Raw genomic sequence first — 22,293 nt, 5'->3', positions numbered from 1 at the left:
ATATGATGTTTTCTTTTGCTTATCTATGTAAGTAAGTCTATTGTGGTCTTTGAAATATTTTATGGGTTTACATGGTTTGGAGATAGGGTCCCTAATTGCTATTGGCTTGGTTTTCTTTTGCCTATTATGTGCAGCCATGAGCTTGTCTCGAATCTATTGTAGCTTAAACATGTCCCGAGTGATGCTCATCCTAGCCATCTATCTGAATCCCTGTTTGTCAGCAATAGTTACACACATGTAGTTAACATTCTTATGTACTATACCTAATTGTTGCCCCAAATACTTGTGTATGAATCCCTCCTTCTATGCTATATACAGTTACCTTTCAAACCCATTTCTTTATAGATGTCCTAATTAATTTGTAAGAATTTTTTGTAGCATTTTGTTTGTAATATCTTTCTTTTTTCAAAAAAAAATCAGTTGTAAACATTGACTTATGCCCTCACAGGAGGTTGTCATACAAAATATTTCATATCTTAAACATATTTATGCCACCTAGTAAACTTAAAGGGAAATCTTTCCATTCAAGAAATACCTCCAAAGTAACCTTATATCTTAACACCTTTGTTTTAGTACTTTGAAAAAAGGAAACTTGTAAGAAAAGCCTTATGTACCAATTTACCTGGTTACTGTTTTTCGTCGCCATCTGTGTTATTCCTCTTGTATATGCTTATTATCCAAGGTAATGCACATTTTCATTGTTATGCCCTTCAATTGACACATTTTTTTGATGGATGTTAGCCTTATGATGCTGCTTTTTATCATGCATGTTTTACTTTCAATGCTATACTACTCGTATTCCATTTTGCATATGCATATGTGAAAAATTTCAAGTGTGTTATTTGTATATGTGCTTGTATACATGCCTATTTTTGTGGACTTCAAAATAAAACGCTTTTTTTGTGTATTTATGACTATGACCAACACCATTTTTCATTCTATTTGTGTTATCCTTGTGATGGCGGTTCATAAATTATCGTTTTTACCTCTTACATGCGTGTCCATGTTTTCGAAGCTACTTCTTTGTGTACCCCAACTGTGTATGTGATTATGAGAGATTCTAGCACTAATCCTCATGCACATTATGGGAATAGAAATCACCTACATTTATTGTGTGTAACTAAGCGTACATATGCTTTATGTGCTCTAATCAATTGTGTATGTGGTTACTGGATAAAAAACATGAATTACCATTCGTGTTATGCCATATTCTACGTGTTTGGAGGTATCGATGCTTCTCTTTATCGTCTCGGTTGGTGCTTCCACCGGTCGCAAAGCGTTTGAGGTGGTCTGATTGTTGCACAACAAGTAGCAAGACACCACCCTTGCAGTTGTATGCCGTATCTGTATGCTAGGTACGTAGATAGAAGCCTTGTGTTTGTTGTTTGCTACGCAGTTGCACGCTATTGTTAGCATTAAATAACAGTACTGTATTGTTAGCGTTTAAATAATTGTATTGTATTGCTTATCAGCAGCATAAGGCATACCTGTTACCTTGCGATAACATATAGTGCGCAAATTAGGTGCTCAAGGTGAGCCCTAGTTCATGCGCTAAATGTTTTAGCCTTGCATTTCAAAGCTTCTGCGCAAGCCAATTTTTAGCTACAGTAGGGATTCGGTGCCTTTATTGCTACACACTGGCCTCTTTTGTTTATTTTGGGCAAGTTGCACCCCTCACTGGATATGCTTTAAGTTTTGGCTTGACCTTCCCAGATTATCACCCCTAAAAAAGACTACAATATCATTGAAACTATGGAAAAAATAAAAAGGTACTTAATTTTACAATTTACTTAGGGCAAGTTGTCCCATTTGGAATTTTACAGCAAGATATATATCCTATTAGAATATCGTCTCTTTAATAAAGCCGCATACTCTACATTAACTTGGACTTTTCAAGTATTTTTCTTGGGCTATTATGTCTACCAAAACAATTCCCTGCTATTTGAAAATTTCAAATGGTACTCTGAATGAGGATTTTATTTACTCAAAAGTTTGTACATTTTTTTGTTGTCGTCCACTGAAGCATTAAAAAATACAAGAAAAATTGTTCCAAGCCGAGAAAAAACCCGTTTGGCTTGTTATTTAATACAAACTTCAATTGTGTACTGCTTGGAGCCATACTTTGTCTTCACTTTCGTCCATTAGTCCTCTGCTATTGATGTAGTTTCCTGTGCCATGTTTAAAAGATAAGTATATCTCTGGTATCATGTCATCAATATTTGTGTCATCCTTAAAAAAACAATTAGTGCTATATTTTGTGTGTGTGTGTGTGTGTGTGTGTGTGTGTGTGTGTGTGTGTGTGTGTGTGTGTGTGTGTATGTCTTATTCAAACTATGCAACAGGATGACTCCTTGCAAGTAGTGTTTGGAGAAGGTTTGCCTAAGCTTAGGCATTGAGAGTCTAGATTAACGGGTCTCAAAAGAGGAAGTAAAGCGGGTAAAAATAGTCAAAAAATTTTCTAAAACTGCAGAATTTAGAGATTGTTAGTACTTTTGGTGTGCATCTTAATGGAAACGAGATGTGCATTGTAGCCATTTCAGCTACAAAAGTATAGGTTCCAAAAGGCTCTCTAGGGCTTGAGAGAGAGAGAGAGAGAGAGAGAGAGAGAGAGAGAGAGAGAGGGAGAAAGAGATGTGCATCACCTAATCAAGGGAGACATACACGCGGCCACTGCTATTTGTTGATACATAAGCTTCTTCTCTCATTGACACTATGCAAGGGTAGAAGAGGAGGGTTACGTGTGGAGAAATCAAGAGTTAAGGAAAATTATTATGTCAATAAAGAAGTTATCGAATATTCTAACATCAAAGAAAAATCTCAAATTATTTCAAAGATTTGAAGCATGTGCTAAAATTGGAATGATACAAGATTATACATATAAGTTGATCTCTCTCTCTCTCTCTCTCTCTCTCTCTCTCTATATATATATATATATATATATATATATATAATTTTATTTTATTTTTTTACACACACACACACGCGCACACACACATATGTGTGTGTGTATACATATTTACTTAGATATACACACACATACAAATATATATACATAAATATATATATATACTAGTAAAACAGCACCGCCTTCGACGGCGGCATGCCCCTCTTACCCTCAACCCCCTTCGCAAATTGCGTAAAGCAAATAAAGAAAAGTACTCTCTCTCTCTCTCTCTCTCTCTCTCTCTCTCTCTCTCTTCCCCCCCCCCCAAATATGGGCCTTTGTCTTCCAATATTTAGCTTAAGCTACCCTAAGTTCTTTCCGTGTTGAATGCAAGCAATAAAGTTAAATAGATGTCAAGAAAGGTGAATATTTGTTGCCGTACACCTTTACTTGGTATGTTTGAAGTTGGAAAACAATTCGACACAGTCATCACATCATCACATCTTTCCAAAAAGAAGAATAAAAATACTCCAAAACAGTCAACCCCCTCTCTCTCTCTCTCTCTCTCTCTCTCTCTCTCTCTCTCTCTCAATTCCAGTTAGTAGCACTTCTAGTTTCATTTTATATATATTTTGTACCTTGCATGGTATCACATTCACCAGTTAGCAATGGTTGGGTTCCATAGGTCATTTTCGCTTCTTGAATACGTCAATATATCATTTCATTTCTCTCATGTGTAAATCAACTTCAAAATTTGATGCATTAACAGGAGTCTCGCTCGCTCTTTGTCCCTCCCTCTCTCTCTCTCTCTCTCTCTCTTTCTCTTTTTAGTGCATCTCTCTCTCTCTCTCTCTCTCTCCCCAATGTGGGCCTTTGTCTTCCAATATTTAGCTTAAGCTACCCTAAGTTCTTTCAATGCTAAATGCAAGCAAGAAAGTTAAATAGATGTCAAATCTAATCAAAAACCTCAAGCAAATATTACTTCTTTTACTTGAATATTTGTCGACATACACATTTACTTGGGAGTCTCACTATGCAAAGGCATGTTTGAAGTTGGAAAACAGTTGGACACATTCATCACATCATCACATCTTTCCAAAAAGAAGGATAAAAATACTCCAAAACAGTCTCCTGTGTGTGTGTGTGTATGTGTGTCTGTCTCTGTCTCAATGTTTGTAAAAAGTGTGCCTCAGCTTAGCCTTGAGCCGGTTGAAAAATCAAATCAGCCGGTTGAAAGGAGGGAAAGAAGGAAGAAATATGCTTTAAAAATGCCGATTATTTTGAAACATCAAACGATCTCCTCTTTCAACCTACCTATGTTGGGGTAAAACCCTCTACCTCCCCCACCTAAACTCTGCCAAAACTGGGAGAATTAGGATTTGTGTGCAAGTTTGTTGTGCGAACGCTCAACTAGTAATTGGAGGGATCAACCATGCCTTGTCTGTCTGTTGGGTTTGACTACACTATAAACACGCCAAATGCCCCTAATATATCATTTCATTTCTCTCCAATTTGAAGCATTAAGAGAATCGCTCGCTCTCTATCTCGCTTCCTCTCTGCGATGGCCGCACCTTTTGCATGATTGTCCCACCTCCTACACCTAACCATCTCCATCACACACACACACACACACACACACACACACACACCATTTGTGCCTCTTGTTGTGCCTAGACAGTCGCCATCAATGTTTAGGAAAAATCAATTTTCCAAACATACAAAATTCCTTTTCTTGAATTTGCCAAGAGGAAATAGAAAATTAGCTTTTTTTTTTGGAATTATGCACTATTTTTTTTATTTTGGAGCGAAATTTCTCCTTTTTTCCTTGCTCTCAAATAGAATTTTTGATATTGAAAATGACACATCACACAATAATAAATATTAAGCCGAGACACATTTACCATGGCCCGTCTGTCTGTTGGGGTTTGACTACACTATAAATGTGCGAAAGACCCCTTATATATCATTTCATTCTCTCCAATATAATGAAGCATTTATAGAATCGCTCGCTCTTTGTCTCGCTTCCTCTCTGCGATGGCCACACATTTTGCGTGATTATCCTGTCCCCTAGCCTAACCATCTCCATCACACACACACACACCATTTGTTCCTCGACAGTCGCCGGCGAAAAATTATTTTTCGAAACATACAAAATTCCTTTCCTTGAATTTGCTCAGAGGAAATTTTACAAAATTAGGTTATTTTTTTGGATTTTGCACTATTTTTTCTCTATTTTGGAGTGGGATTTCACCTTTTCTCCTTGCTCTCAAACGGCATTTTTGATATTGAAAATGACACGATATTACGCTGAGACACATTAACCATGCCCTGTCTGTCTGTTGGGATTTGAGTACACTATAAACGTGCCTGATGTCGCCGCCTCTATCGCAATGGCACCACCCCCCTACAATGAAGCACAGACAACTTAGTCTCTCTCTTTCTCTCTTCCCTTAACGTCATTGCATTCCACAAAAAGCATGCACACATACATACACGCTTGTGCACACACATACTCTCTCTCTCTCTCTCTCTCTCTCTCTCTCTCTCTCTCTCTCTCTCTCTCTCTCTCTCTCTCTCTCTCGCCTTGCATGTGCCTCTCTCCTCACACTTGCATGTGTCGTGTTTGTTAGGATTAGTGCGAGAGAAAATTTAACTACACTTCAAAGGTTTACTGTAATGTAGTGTGTAAACGAGATTTAACTCTAAATTTAAATTTGAAGGTAATGAAAATCTATTTTTTAAAAATTTGGCGAGGGATGGAAGTGTTTCGGCAACGGCGACGACGATTGCAGCTGAAAATGTGTCAACAACATCGGCAAGTATGTCCTTGGGTGTGAAAGGTCGTTGAAAGGGTGGCTTCTAGAGATACGCAAGAGAGAGCGGCACTTAGTGCAACATTTGGAGGAAACCAGAGTATGTTGAGTATTCAAACATACCAAGTAAAGGTGTATGTTAACAAATATTCACCTCTCTTTACATCTATTTAACTTTCTTGCTTACATTCAGCACTGAAAGAACTTAGGGTAGCTTAAGCTAAATATTGAAAGGCAAAGAAAGCTAAAATCTAGTTTTAATTTGCAATGTTTATAAAACAGTTGCTGATTGTAGAAGAAACAAGTTACAAAAACTTGAACTCGAAGAAAATGTTTGAGTTGGTTCACGTGAGTCATAGGTTCTCCAAGTTTAAAAAAGAAAAAAGGTTTTCCGAGCACTGTGTAGAAGAGCCAAGACATCCTCGTGCACAAGAAGATTTAGAAATTTTCTTATGTAGGAAAAGGGAGTCTTTTCCAATGTTTTTCATACAATGAATAACATCATGAACTTCTGCTCGAGCCACCGGGCCGACGGTCCCTTGCCCCCAATCGTACCTAGCTAGGTATATGGAACCTCCCTTACAGAAGCTCATGATGTTGAAGTAAGTCACAATGTGGGAATTGTCATGAGAATTTGTTCAAAACTTCTTGTGCGTGGCGCGCACATTATATAGTTACAATAGATTAACAATAAAGAGGACATTGACACCACAAATTGGCATCTATGGACTTGAATGGAAAAACCACCATATCAGACAACCTTTGCATCTTGAAGCGAATAGATGAAGAAAAGGTATGCAATTGGACAAGAGTTAACGGACTTGACACAAAAGAGCACCAATTGGAAAAAAAAAATGATCGACATAATTACTGAAATTTGTGGGACAAGGTTACTAGCAGCTTGACAAGTAAATATGGCTATTGGAAAAGTGTGGGAAAGGGAGCTTTTTTCAATGTTTGCATACAATTCATAACATCACGAGTCTCTATGAGGGAGACACGGCATACCTAGCAGGGGAAGGGAGATCCCCCCCCCCCCCCCCCCCCTCCCCTCCCTTTTCTTTTGGTCCCTTGCCCCCAATCGTACCTAGCTAGATATGCCGTGCCTCCCTCACAAAAGCTCATGATGTTGAGGTAAGTCATAATGTGGAAATTATTGTGAGAATCTGTCCAAAACTTCTTGTTATATAGGAGGGGATGAAAATGTGAGATAAGAGAGAAGGGTGTTGATTATGAGGAGGACGGAGGAGACCACCAATCCCTACAGAGCCGTGTAATTACCACAGAGTAATGAACAGGCTATGAGTCAGACCCTTCCATTACCTATTACTTATCCTGGTTATTTTAGAGGTGGTTCAGTGTTTCAACATATGGCCGGGCCTTCCACAGGTTATATGCCAGACAATGTGTTTGGGACAATGCAAACAGGCATGGGTAACCCTATGTACGCAAACATGGGTGTCCGAGAATGGCACATCTGTCAGGAGCCACAGAACGCTAGCTGTGGCGGCGCCTTGCAATAATTCATGATCGTTATTCTGACCGGTTTTGCGCCTAACTGCACGTACTGGATTAGTTGGAGTAGCGCCACCAGGAGTAGTTAGGTTCGGTGGCTCTGCTTGGAGGAGGAGGAGGAGGAGGAAGCGAAGCTGCGGGAGGCGGCGGAGGAGAAGCTGGGCTACCGATCTCCTGGGTGGCTTGATTCCAAAGCGAGGTGAACTATGCAACGAGCCTGCCTGCACGGTGCCGTGTGGGTGTGTGTGTGTTCCGGAAAAGGGGGCCGGTTTGGGCCTTTACAGGTAGTAGCTGTCGAGATGAGGCCTGCACCCCCTGCGCAGCCCCCATCACCAGAAGAGCCACGCACCATGCCACCACCGTCCACACCATCACGCTAAGTAGGCGCCGACCCATCTCCTTATAATTCTGCTGCTGTTGCTCCACGCCTGTTATCAACGCTGATGTGCCCCCGCTACGTCAATATGCGAACCCGATTTGAAAAGCTGACATACGCGTGCTTTTGGTATAGGAGAAAAGCGTAGGGTAAGTGTCCCCATGCCAATGGAGGGACACTTATATAGAAAGTACAACGTGCATGCGTGGACACGAGTTCATCAACAGGTGCAACACTGCCTTAAAAGTCGTGAAGCATTTGCTGGCCATGTCCCAAGACTGGCGCCTCCTCTCCTGAAAACTGGAGCACTCTTCGCTATCATCGGGGGAAATACCTGCACATAAATCAAGCATACCAGAATCATCCATCATGAAAACTTCACTGAGATGCATCATCTACAGACTTTAAAAGCAACCAGATTTGTTCAGATCAGCACAAGCGCAATATTTTCATCTTCCGTAGCAATAAATATAAAGAAGACCAACCAATCACTTTAAAGCAGGATTGAATCAAAAGAACACGATCTATTCTCTCAATCAATGGTTGATAAAACTCAACACAGGATTTATCTATGGCCTTATGCCACCAAGACTTCTCAAGCAGCACGTATTTTATACTGCCTTACAGGTTTTTGTATGTTCACAATTTCATTATCAGAGCTTCCTTGCCACAAATACCCAGCCAAAGTCCCACATTGATGCTCAGATACTCAAGAGTTATTAGCTGGATTTTCAGTTTATTTCTTGATTCCATTTAATCTCCCTACAATCCTACACCCACCCTCCCAAGAACACCATCTCCAATCCAATCCAGCTAAAGACGTATCCAACCACTGGTACAATAGGAATGCTTTCCAAATCCGATGGCTTCTACATCGCCTTGTGAATGCAGGCTATGTTTGCTTGAAAGGCACCCCCACCTTGATGGCCTTCTATGCACCTGTATGTTGATACATCAACACGGGGGACTGGAATTGGACTGATCTCTTGAGATAGCTAATTCCAGTGTTAGAAGATTTCAACTATTGGTGATGTATTAGTTCAGACAGTAGACTGGACAGAGAATCAGAAACTGAACTGGAATTTATATATTGGAATAAGAACCAGACTATGTTCTAAGAGTAATATTCAGATTCAGATTCAGAGTACTAAATACAAAGTAAGTGTAACTTGAATATGTGTCGTGATTGGAATTACAGATGAAAGATTACAGTGAGTATGATGTGATTTACAGATAGAGTACAGCCGACAATAACTACCAATGATTGACAACTCAAGTATAAATGCCGCCAAAATGCTAACCCAAATGCCACCCCGATTACAATGTAATGGGCCCTATTTATATGCCTTGGGTTTACCATGATAATTACCGTAGTAATTACTGACTTATTTACTACCCGTCTCATAAGAGAGCGTTCCCACTTAGTGAAACTATTTCAACCGTCTACATCCTTCCCTCCTTTCTTGAATTTTGGCAAGATTCTAAAATTTATGAAAAATTCCCCTGTCTGATTCTGATTTGAAGCTGAAAAATCCACTGTCTGCTTGTGATGTTGGGATTGGACTTGACCAATGACAGAATGGCCATACAAAGATTGCGAGAGGCAGCTGAAAAGGCCAAGGTGGAGCTCCCATCGTCCACACAATCTGATATCAACCTTCCAGCTGAGGAAGAAAAGTCGCTACTGAATTCTAAGATGGAACTACCCAGTATCCTTCCATTAAACCAGCTTCCGTTTACCCTTTGGCCTGGATGACATCTGAGAAGTCCCAGTGTCAACATTCTCCTTCTGAATGAGTCTGTAAATGGCCTCCTGCTCAAGCTGATCCCGCTTTGCAGCATACTAAGGAACCACTTCTATTGATAACTAGATTTACCCTCAATGTGTCTTCGTTTGACTCTCAAGCTATGTGCCCAATCAGCCTACACTCTAGCTACTCATTTAGATCTGACCCATCCAAAGCTGGTGTAAATCAACCCTTGAACTGCTGCAAATCAACCCTTATCTATGACCAACTTAATGCAAAATTTGATGTCTGACTTGATTAAAAAAATCCCCTAAATTCATTCGAGTTCTAGTGCACATCGATGACCAATCATTACAAGTAATCAACCCGGGTCAGCCCCCCCTAAATATGATACCCCCCTCCCATATTTTTAAGCTAGGAGATAAATTAATAGGGAACTACCCTTAACTTATATGCTTATGTAACTCGTAAAAAACCCCCCTCCCCTACACTTACATGGTGCGATAAGTTTCCATGGTGAATCCCCCGGGCGTGCCATCTGACCGTTGGGCGCTTAAAAATTGAAAAGTGTGTTCCCACTGATACTGGATTGGTCCCCAGTCTGGTTTGATCACACTGGTACTGATTCTAAGATCAATCAGGTTTGGTTCTACTGGTACTGGTTTTGAAATTGGAACTGGTTGCACATGAAAAAGCCCAAAAATATCCGATTCTGATATCCCTTGATCTTCAGTTCCTAATTCCCTAGTACCTTGTTCTTGGCCAGACTCTCTAGCTTCTGCATAGTAGAGCTTGATCTTCGCACCATTATATACTCCTCGCAACAATAATCCAGATAGATCTTTTAGTCTTATTGTACCATTGGAGAAGACCCAGTCTATCTCAAATGGTCCTGCCCAGGCGATTTTCAGGTTTGGCTTCTTCGGGCCCAGTCTAGACTGATAGAGAAGCACCAAATCTCCTTTCTGGAATTCCCGAACCTTAATTCGGCGATCATGCCAGTGCTTCCTTCGTTTCTAAACAATTTCTTGTTCGAGCATATCCCGTTGCCTAAGTTCATCTAACTGCATAAGTTCATCTAGGCGCTTTTTCAAATTGTGGTTGAAGTGTAAGCCATATTTCACAGCCATTCTCAGACTTGGGATAACAAACGCCATAGGAACCACAGCTTCAGTGCCATACACCATTCTGAATGGTGTCAACCCAGTAGTGACCTTGTAAGCTATCCTATACGTCCATAAAGCAGTCTGGAGTTTCAAATCCCACTAGTCTGGCTTCTTCTGCACAACCTTAGTGAGAATAGTTTTGATTGTCTTGTTACTACTTTCAGCCTGTCCATTGCATCTGGGATAATAAGGAGTAGATTTCCAATGCTTGACTGAAAGCATATCCAATAGAATTTCCATGGTGTCATTGATTAAATGTGTTCCTTGGTCTGACACAATCTCTACCGGACATCCATACCGACAAAAAATATTCTCAAATAGAAACCGTGCAGTTGACTTAGCTGTGTTGTCAGAAAGAGCCTTAGCTTCAACCCACTTAGTGACATAACAAGTAGCCATTACTATGTACTTGTTCTTCCTGGGGGTAACCTTCTTAAAAGGTCCCATAAAATCTAGTCCCCATTTCATGAACACACCCAGTGGTTGTACTGGCGTTAAAGGAGTCATATCTGCAATTGTTGGTCTACCCATTCTTTGGCATATGTCACAAGTTTTACAAAAACTTCTAACATCAGCAATTAGTGTTTGCCACCACATACCAGCTTGCAAAATCTTCTTGTAGGTAACTTCATTGGAAAAATTTCCACCAGATTTGCCATTATGTGCTTCTGAAATAACTTGCATTCTTCATTCCATAGGCACACAATGCCGAAGTATACCACCAACACCTAATCGATAGAGTGACCCTCGAATGATAGTAAACTTCAAGCTTTTGATGACCAAAGCTTTCTTCTGGTTCTGCTTCCAGTCCTCTGGAAAAGCACCTTGAGAAAGAAACTGATAAACATCATACCATTCAGGATCAACTGATTCTCCTGCTTCCAACTGAAATAAGTCAGCGTCCACTGGTTCATCCCTCAAGTGTACTTTTGAATAACCTTCTGTACTTCTGGATAGAAAATCAGCTCCACAGTGATTCTTGCCGGGTTTATGAAAAATTTTGAATTCAAACTCCATTAGAAACATCATCCATCGTATCAATCTGCCTTGAATAATGACTTTATTAATCAAGAACAGAAGAGCCTGATGGTCCACATAAAAATGGAACAACTTCCCTAACAAGTAATGCCTAAACTTTGTAGCACTGAAAACCATTCCAAGGGCTTCTCTCTTAGTGGTTCTATAACCTTGTTCAGCCTGACTAAATCTGCGAGTGGAAAAATAAACAGGATAATCAGTCCTTCCGTCTGGCTGAGCCAATATCGCCCCCATTGCCAATCCCAAAGTGTCCACATGTACATGGAAAATAACATCCCAATTTGGTTGCCTAAGGACTGGTTTACTGATAATGGCCTTTTTCAAATTCTGGAAGCTCTCCTCACATTCAGTAGTCCAATTGAACTTATTGGTCTTTTTTTGTGAGTTCGTATAATGGTATTGCTTGAGAAGCAAACTTATGCACAAACCTTCTATAGAAGTTAACATATCCCAGGAAAGAGCTTAACTCTGATGCATTTCTGGGTGCTTTAGCTTGCTGAACAGACTGGATTTTATCGTTGGCCATTTTTCTATTCCATTTCGGGAAACCACATGTCCCAATAATTGTCCCTTCTAGACTAGGAAAACGGATTTAAATGGATTCAAACAAATCCGCTTCTCCTGACAGTGTTTGAAAACGATTTCTAGGAATAGTAGGTGTTGTTCCTCATTTGAATATACAGTAAAGTCATCCATGGATAAAGATAGCGAGGAACCGATGGAGGAACTCATTAAACATTTCCATCATACACCGCTGAAAGGTAGCTGGTGCATTGCACTGGCCGAAAGGCATCACCAGATACATGAAATCTCCCCACTCGATGATGAAAGTGGTCTTCGCTCTATCTTCAGGAGCGATCTGTAACTGGTTATAGCCACTATAACCATCCATAAAGCTATACATTTCATATCCTACGATCTCATCAAGAAACATGTCAGTAAAAGGTAATGGAAATGAATCTTTAATAGTTTGGGCGTTGAGTTTCCTATAGTCAAAACAAACTCTCAATTTCTCGTTTTTCTTAGGAACTACGACTATGGGAAATAGCCAATCGCTACTGGCCACCTCTGTGATGAACCCAGCCTTGAGAAGATTATCAAACTCCTCTTTGACCTTCTTAGCATAGTTGGGGTTCATTCGGTATCTTGCAATCGTACTAGCCTAGCATCTGGCTTCAACGATATCCAGTGCTGACATACTTCAAGATCTACCTCTTTCAGGTCTTTGTGTTCCTAGGCAAATATGTCTTTGTAGTTCTGGAACATTCTTCGTGCCTTTTCCTTCATTATAGGATTGAGATGCTTATTGACCTTGATCATCCTAGGACTATCCTCCGATCCTAGGTTCCATTCTTCCACTTCTTGGTCGTCTAGAAGCAACCAATTAGGCCCGCCTCCTTTTCGTTTGGTTGATTCCTCCGCATAATCCCAGGATGGCCCATTCAGTTCTGAATCAGCATTCTGATCCACTGTGTGTTCTTCAGAATGTACCGTCTCCTCTATCATGCCAGTGTCAGCTGATTCCTCCAACCTCCAAGTTAACTGAACTGATCTTTCCCCTGTGTTGATTTCAGTAAACTGATTTGGGAATTGCTTTTTCTCCTTGTCGGCTTGCTCCTTATTCAATAAAACTGCATGCAAGTCGATCTCTGCTAAAGGAAATATGTTCAGAGCTGCTAACACTCGTTCGATCTTCTTTGCCTTGTACTTCTGACATAATTCCTTCGGCCTCAGCTCTTTTCTCCAGCTCCTAGTATTGTTCATCTGGATCTGAATTCTGCCGCTAGCCCCTTCTATGGTTAATGTTTGGTTTGCATAGTCATGAACAGCATGTGCTGTTCTCAACCATGGGCATCCTAGCAGCATCCCATATGCCCCTTGCACATCCAGAACTAAGAAATTGGTCTTAAATTTTTCCCTACCTACTCTTATCTGCATATTTTCAATCATGCCCGTAGCTTGTACCACTCTGTGATCTGCCATTCGCACTTTAAATGGTGTTGGCTTTAGATTCATGATGCCCATTCTTTGCTGGAGATGAACTCCCATTATATTGACTCCTGCTTCTCCATCCAAGATAACACTTGAAAGAGGTTCCCATTGCTTCCGAACCTTGTAGTCCAGCTGAATGAGTGGAACTTCATCATCTCGGACGACCGTCAGGTCCACTGTTCTGGCCTCCGCTGCAGCTTTCCTGCGCTGTCTGGATAAAGTTTGCCACTTCAGGCAAGGTTCTTCTGATATCTTCCAGCTCCACGGTCAACTTCTGAATTCTATCACAGATTTTAACCTGGATTTCTTCTTTCTCTTGATCAGACTGGTTGTCAGAGCTGGAAGAACTGGTTGTATCTTCACACTGCCATTCCTCCTTTGCAGTGCTTCCAATCCTTCCATCAATTCTCAGTTCACCAGCCATTCCTTGTACCGCAGCCAGCATGGTCTAAAGTATGCCCGGTATTGACTGATCTTCCTCAGTTGATTGGGCTGGTATCTTCTGAATGACTCGGGCTTCAGAACTTTATGGCTGCTCTGGCAGCTTCTTGGCTAAATCCTCCGTAATTTTAGCCGCTAGTTCTCTTTGCTCTTGCCATTCATCTACCACCTTCTCTTTACCCTTGGCCTTCCAAATTTCTCTTTGTTGAGCCCATTTACTGCTGTCAGTAGTGACTGGTTTTTCTAAAATATCTAGAATTTCTTCAATTACCACGCCTTTGCTTCTTGTGACTACCCGTACTGGGACTGGCTCTGGTGCCTTAGCCTCAGCAGTAGTAGGTGCAGGTGTGTCTGGGCATTGAGCTGCAAAATGGCCGTACTTCCCACAAGTGTAGAAATTCATACTCCGACTCTGGAAGTTTCCACGCCCTCTGCCTCGGCCCATACCCATTTGGAATCGGCCACGTCGTTTACCAGTACCACTGGTACCTGGTCTCTCCTCATTAGGCAAAATTTGGACTCACAAAGGGGCCCTTTAAGGAGTTTGACTTTACCTCTCTCTACCAAAACGGGCGCATGGATAAATTTTTGCAAATAAAATCCAAAGTTGGCGGAGGTTTGATAGTTAGAATGTCCTCTTCAAGCTCTATCTATTGATATATAGCATGCCATGAGATTCCTCATATTTTAGAAGATTCTTTTTTTGATTCACCTATGATGTGACAACTCTGTCGGAATCTAAGTGAATCAAAAAAAGAATCTTCTAAAATATGAGCAATCTTATGGCATGCTATATATCAGTAGATAGAGCTTGAAGAGGACATTCTAACTGTCAAACCTCCGCCAACTTTGGAGTTTATTTGCAAAAATTTATCCATGCGCCCGTTTTGGTAGAGAGAGGTAAAGTCAAACTCCTTAAAGGGCCCCTTTGTGAGTCCAAATTTTTCCTAATGCTTGAGATACTTTGGCGGGTTCTACTTTCACTGGTTCAGTATAGGCTACCACTGACAGGTCTTTGCCCTTCTTAAAGTGATGAATCCTGATACCACAATTGTTCCATAAATGACCAAAAGCCTTACAGTAAGTACATTGTGGGCACTCATTGGAGATATGGTCCTTGGATTTGCATTTCGAACACCAAGTCTCCATCTTCCAAAGTGGTTGTCTAGTGTGGCTAATCTTGGCAATCTATCTAGCCATTTCTTCAATCTTCTTAGTCCAGGATCCCTTCTTTGACTTATCCTTGGACCGTTCATAAGAGCTGCTTTCAGAGCTGCTGGACACCTCACTGGAATCAGAACTCTCGGTGGTAGAGCTACTGCTACTGGATCTTCTCTTTTTATGGCTCTTTTCCTTCTTGGCCTGTTGTTCCAGCTTCAGTGTCCGATGTACCAGATCATTGAATTTCTTAGTTGGAGATGGTACCTCTTGCTCCCTAAGCTTTTTTCTTCGAAAACCATTCAAAAACCATGCACGCAACCTCTTGTCAGATGGCGGTTCCTGTAACTGCCTGGTTAGCTCCTTGATTTTTTCTACATAACTTCGGACTGATAGATTCCGCTGCTTGATCTTATCAAGTTCACAGAGGATATCTCCATCACCTCTGTTGTCGGAATAGTCCAGTCTGAAGGCTTTAAGCAATTTGTTGTAGGATCTGAGTTGGCAGGTGGGGTAATGGTAGTACCACTTTCGCGCTGCCTCCTTCAGGGTTTGCGGAAAGTATTCCCCCCAATCATCTTCATGAATATTTTTCAGTTTAGCATACTGCTCAAAAGCCTGTATGTGAACGTCTGGATCGTCCTTTTTACCTCCCTTGAATATTGGAAAACAAATTTTCAGAGAAGATGTGTAATCATTCCGACTACCACTGATTCTACCACTTCTCTTCTTAGGATTCAAAACGGCGCTTGGGAGTCTTCTTACAATTGTCAGCGTCGGCATCCCAATCAATATCTGTCTCTGTCTCTGTGTCAGTGTCCTCTCTGGCCTATCTGCTAGAAGTGCGGTGACTGCCTTTACTTCCCTTGGTACCCTCCTCCCCCTGCCTGGACCAAGAATTCTTGGCTTTCCGTGCTTCCCTTTCTGCCCGTCTGCGTGGAGAATGACTGGAAGGCTGTGAGTCCTGCGTCTCATCAGCCTGACTATGCTCCTCTTGAGCCTCAGTGTTGTCATCTTCTCTTGCTTAGGGTCAGACTCTCTTCCCGACTCCTCAGGAATAGGATCAACACGGATGGTGGATTTCTGGCCGCGGCTGGGTTTGGGTGCCATTGCTAAAAACTTCCAACTGGGAGAAGAGTATTTCAGTTAACGAGCTTCAGCTTGAGCCACCGTGATCGCCAAAATGGAATTGGAGCTGATCTCTGGAGATAGCTAATTCCAGTGTTAGAAGATTTCAGCTACTGGTGATGTGTTAGTTCAGACAGTAGACTGGACAGAGAATCAAAAACTGAACTGGAATTTATATACTGGAATAAGAACCAGACTATGTTCTGAGAATAATATTCAGATTTAAATTCAAAGTATTGAATACAGAGTAAGTGTAACTGGAATATCTGCCGTGATTGGAATTACATATGAAAGATTACAGTGAGTGTGATGTGATTTGCAGATAGAGTACAGCTGAGAACAACTGCCAATGATTGACAACTCAAGTACAAATGCCGCCAAAATGCTAACCCAAATGCCAACCCGATTACAATGTAATGGGCCCTATTTATATGCCTTGGGTTTACCATGGTAATTACCGTAGTAATTATTGAATTATTTACTGTCAATCTCATAAGAGATCGTTCCCACTTAGTGAAACTATCTCAGCCATCTATAGGGACGTCTGTGCTGTTGTGGGCGAGTGCATGTAATGCCCGCATTTATGTGCAAGGTGTCCCGAAAGAAGTCTCCTCTTAAAAGCCCGAAGAGTAAATCTACAGCCATAGCACCCCAAAAGCGAGCGCTCAATCCAGAGAAAATTACACCACCAGCTCCAAAGAAGAAGTCCTCTGTTAGAGACTACGCTCATCTACTTCGGGAGTTTTCAAATTGATGTTCACAATCACAACGTAAGTGTTACCAATATTGACAATAAACAGACTTCACATGTATTGTAGAGATTCGGTTTTTATGATTCGTTGTTAAGCTCTATATTCTTACAAGTTTCTTATCATTGTTGCATGTTAAGGCATTAATGTCAAATTCATAACTCACTTTGTTGCAGGCTATGACAAAGAGAGCAACAAGAAGTAGCAACACTACCAATGGCAAATATGTTCAACCAATTGATGTAGAGCCGTATCTCCTACCTCTAGAGGTATTCAAGGAAAGAAAAGACACATAGGTGGTTAACAGAGCACAAAAATATGTAAGCCTCCTTTAGCTCATCAATGCAAAGCTATATTTCCAAAGGGTAACCCACGAATAGCTATGTCACAAGACTCTCCCACCCCAAGTGAGGAAACACCTCTTCAGCAAAGGAAGAAAATCGCAAGGCGATTTACATTGTCATGGAATGAAGAAGACATGGAAAAGGCTCTTATGGCGCGCGACCAAGTTCTTTCATTAAGAAAGTGCTCAATTCAATTTGGTATCAACAAATCAGCCATAGCCTCTTGGGAAGAGGGAAAGACACAATCAAACAAAAGGGGGCCATCCTTCATGCTCACGTCAGAAGAGGAGGAATTGTTATTGAAGTGGATATTTCTCAAGTGTGACTCGGGTCATGGAGTGTCTGTCGCCGATGTCAAGTTGAAAGTGCTTGAAATATGTCAAACCAGACATACGATCTTCACCAATGGAATTTCAGGAAGAAGTTGGTGGGAAGGGTTTCGCAAGCAACATCCTAACCTAGTATTTTGAGTTTCAAAGGGATTGGAGCAATCAAGAGCTCTCAGATTTAGGCTAGAGATCGTCAAGACATTGTATGGTAACTTGGCAATGTTGTATACTAAAAAAAATTATCCAGCCTCTAATATATGGAACGCAGATGAGATAGGTTTCCGAGGGTCAAGAGATAAGGGACTTAGAATCCTTGCACGAAAAGGCACAAAAGCAGTTTATGGTATTACATGTGACTCGCGTGAATGGATGACAATCTTATGTTGTGTAGATGCGGCCGGCGACTCAATCCCAGGCTACTACATTTTCAAAGGCAATCAAATCAATGAAAATTACATTGAAGAATGTGAAGAGGGAGCAACCATGGCCATGCAAAAGAAAGCATGGATGACAGGAGAGTTGTTTCAAGCTTGGTTGGAGCATTTTAAGAGGGCACTCGCATGTGACATAGGTTTTGAGAGCCGGCATTTTCTCATCCTTGATGGGCATGGAAGCCATGTATCACTAGAGGTTGTTGGAAGAGCACATGAGGCTGGGATTGACATCATTACTTTGCTCGCTCACACATCTCACAAGCTACAAACACTTGATGTTTCTGTGTTCAGGTCTTTGAAGGTAAATTTTCGAAAAGAGAGAGCCATATGGTAACAAAGAACGCAAGCACACAAGCAAGCAAGGGTGAACTAGCAACAATTGCAGCAAAGGATTTGAAGACATCTTTGACAGAGGAGAATATTAAGGTGGGATTTTGAGCTACAGGTATTTGGCCACTTGATGCAAGTGCGGTCAAATTTGAGGCATGCCATGTAATCACATCAACATACGGGAAGAGACAACAGAATTGGATGTGAACCCATCTCAAGTCATGTGTACACCCTTGGATGATACAACAGAGGGTGAATTTATTCTTGCATTAAACATCATGGCAAGCCAACCCCAAGAACATTCCATCAACATTATTAGTGAAGCACGTATGCAAGCTAATAATTTTGAACAAGTAATGCATCCTAGTGCCTTCCCCAGCAATGAGGAAAACACCATCAACAACCAGCCATTGGCAAGGGCACATGTCATTCCACAACAACAGAATCAGCCATGCACCACAATTGTAGATTTTCTTCGAGTGCCGATAGCAGAGGTCCTCGTGCGGCAAGCATCCCGAGAAGCGTTTGTGGACTACACAAATAGCTTGGTTCTTACTTCAAACCAATATATAGAGAGCATGAAAGTCAAAAATGCAAAGAAGGAGGATACTGTCAAAGCAAGAGAAGATCGGAATATTGAGAAAGAAAGAAAAAGGCTTCAAGTCCTCCCTGAAAAGGAGGCTCGTCATAAAGGCAAGGAAGAAGCTGTTCAAGGAAAGATTGCCACAAAGGAATGGGAGACTAAATAGGTACAACTTGAGGCACGTATGCAAAGTATCCTTTGGGAGCAAGCTCCTCTTAGTGGGCTATTTTTAATGCCTCCACATGTTGATCTTCCACACCATGCGTTGGCAACGAAGCTTCGGCCTCAAAAATTATGACAATCACGACAACAAACTCCAAGTGCTACTTGAGCATGTCTTAGCTTTAAGTATCCTCTACATTATTTCTCTTTCTATCAACTAGTTTTGTACACGCATCTCCTCTCATTTTGATAATATACCAACTCCTTTTTGAAAGATCTCTCAATACTCTTACCTTAGCACACATTGGATATCAATATAATGAGCCCATGTTACAATCAAAAGTCCAAATATTCTATAATAGGTGTTGATAACATTGATGGTCTCTCCTCATTCATAGATTTCTCTTACCGAGCTTAAAGGTAAAAAAAACAATCTATTCCGAGAAATATAATTCATTTCAAGAAGAGGCACATCTATCTATATTGTGGTGTGCCAGAATGAGAGGGAGATGGATCCAAACTAGGCATGCTCTCCACCACTGAGGCAAACCATTATATTGATAACTAGAAGAGTACAACCAACTATCAATAGCTTGGCATCTACTTGAGGGTTCACACATGAGCCTAAATGACCACACATAATCGGGCAAAGAAGAAAAGGAAAACTGGGTCCGGGCATTCCAGTGTCAACCGTGGAATTTAAACCAGCATACAGGTTTATAGCGGAGGCTATCAGCCTCAAGAAAAACCCGACCTATGTCTCTAAGAAACTTTCAATATGCTGCTAGCCAGGATCAAGAATCTCGAAACTGATATCACTCTAAGCACTTTCCTACATAACAAATTGATGCAGCAAACTGCAAAAGTGAAAACTCAAAATCTGTTCAAAGCATGGTATGCATGGCATTTTTTATATTGGGCTACTTGTCACTCTACTGCACATGAATGCCACCAGTGCTTGAAAGATAGCCCTGGTAGAATGCATTGAAGACACTCAGACCAATGAACAGGAGACACAAGAGGCTCCGGGAAAGGAATTGGCTTTAGTCCCAATTGGTTCAAAGAGAACAACATAACAATCAAAGGCAAGCATCTCAGAAATAGAAATCTTAGAGAGATAGAAATCAATGGTGCATAGAAATGCTACTGAGAGGAGAGAGAAAATTCTAGATGCAAACTCTAGAGAGAGAAAGAGGCCTAAAACATTGACTATTCTACATTGAACATATGGTAAAAAATATACGGGGGGACTGCATATATTGGCAAATAGAAAATTTATCCTACCTACTCCAAAACCCCACAATTTGGGAAATATGACCTAAAATGCTAATAAATGTGAAAAACTCACTAAAAGTGATCTGATGTACATATTTAGTAGCACAATTTCAAAGACTAGAGATGCTGACCCCAGGAAACCTTAGTAACGAGGGTAGGTCTCACTTCATTCCAGTCTAATGGGTGGACAACATCATGGAATGCAGTGCCAAGAGAAGGTATGTCTACCTCATATATGACCAAGCATAGCCACAAAACAAAGTCCTATATTCTGCCTCTATGGAGGATAATGCAACTATAGGCTATTTCTTACTACTCCATGAATCTACTCCTGAGCCAAAAGAAAAGGTTAAACATGTAGTCAACCGTCGTCCATCTGGATCTGTGCACATTTGTCACAAATGTCAAAGCAAGGGACTTGACGTACACTGTGTGCCAGCCACAAATGGCTGCAAGCACACAACCAGATTAATCTAGCAAGCTCAAGAGAGCAAGGGTGTGTCACTCACCGCCCTACGCTCGCCTTCGTGGAGGATTGCTTGCCATGAAGAAGAGGGATTTACTGTCGTTCCGCACTCAACCGCCTCGCCGTCACCATGCCATCGTAATGCTCTGTCTCTCTCTCTCTCTCTCTCTCTCTCTCTCTCTCTCTCTCTCTCTCTCTCTCTCTCTCTCTCTCTCTCGCATACACACACACACAAGGAGATGAAGAAGAAGATGGAGATGGAGCAAGAGCACTCTTCAATTGCACAAATGAGAGAATGAGTGATTTTTAGGTTTAAGTGACTTTTATATGAGCTCACCCATTCACACTTGGGCACCTATGCTTAGCCAACTAACCCTTTAATGTTCAAGTTAGAGTGCACCTCTCATCGGTGATTACTCTTACACTTTTCCTATTGGATCGACAAGCCCTAGAAGTGGACGCCGGTGATTAACATGCCCCCCTTCCTGATGTAGATTCCGCCCTCAAAATATTAACAATGCAGCATCAGGATCCACGATAGGAGTACCTGAGCAGAAGAAAAACAACATTGTGAAAGCTCAAAGGTAGCATGTGTAGGCATGCAATAAGTGAGATGCATACATGATATTCTAGGAAATGCAAAAAAATTCATGAATTGTAACATCGCCAACTAGAACAAGCGTAGTACCTGAATGAAATGCAATTGAGTTAAGGTCTATTAGGTTGACTCTAAGAGAAGTACACAAGAGCTAGGGCTAAAATACGTACTAGATTGACCAACGTTAATCAAAAATATCGATTAAAGAGTAGTTAACCCTAGGAATGCTCGTCGGGGTCTAAAGACTAGTGATCCTGTCACTTATACCACATAAGAGTAGTAAACCCTAGGAATGCTCGTCGGGGTCTAAAGACTAGTGATCCTGTCACTTATACCACATAAGTGTGATCAACATAAAATACAAGGAATTTTGTGCTATTTGCTTTCTCTTTTCTCTTTTCTCTTTTTTCTTTTGTCATAGTTACTACTACAAGTAGCTAGGGGACTCGAGGTCTCAAATACCACCTTGAGCATAAACTAGCCGAGATACTGGAGGTCTTAAATACCAGCTTAACACATGGACTTCCACAACACAAGTCACACTTAGGTGGAATAAGCTAGAGAGAATTATATCCTCATAGCATAAAACATTACTAAAGTTATTACAATTAATAGACTATTTAGGAATTAAAGTTAACAATTAAGTAGCCTAGTTTAACCTAAGGTCCCGATACCTACTTAAAGCCAACTAATAGACCAAACTCAAAGAGAAGGCCAAGGTACTAGAAGTTTGAAAAAATTATATCATCTAAATTGGCAATGTC

General features: G+C 41.0%; 1 protein-coding gene across 1 annotated transcript; it reads left to right on the top strand.

Moving 5' to 3' along the window:
• Positions 1-17,900: 17,900 nt before the first annotated feature.
• Positions 17,901-18,449, top strand: LOC147449678 (MFS-type transporter clz9-like). Its single transcript, XM_086522677.1, has one exon. The coding sequence runs from the start codon at positions 17,901-17,903 to the stop codon at positions 18,447-18,449; it is 549 nt and encodes a 182-aa protein (XP_086378803.1).
• Positions 18,450-22,293: the final 3,844 nt, after the last annotated feature.

The sequence above is a fragment of the Adiantum capillus-veneris genome, chromosome 10 (genome assembly GCF_014529385.1).
Source record: "Adiantum capillus-veneris isolate H3 chromosome 10, ASM1452938v2, whole genome shotgun sequence".
Taxonomy (NCBI): domain Eukaryota; kingdom Viridiplantae; phylum Streptophyta; class Polypodiopsida; order Polypodiales; family Pteridaceae; genus Adiantum; species Adiantum capillus-veneris.
Note: the sequence above shows the minus strand (reverse complement) of the source record. Positions and strands in the feature narration are given on the sequence as shown.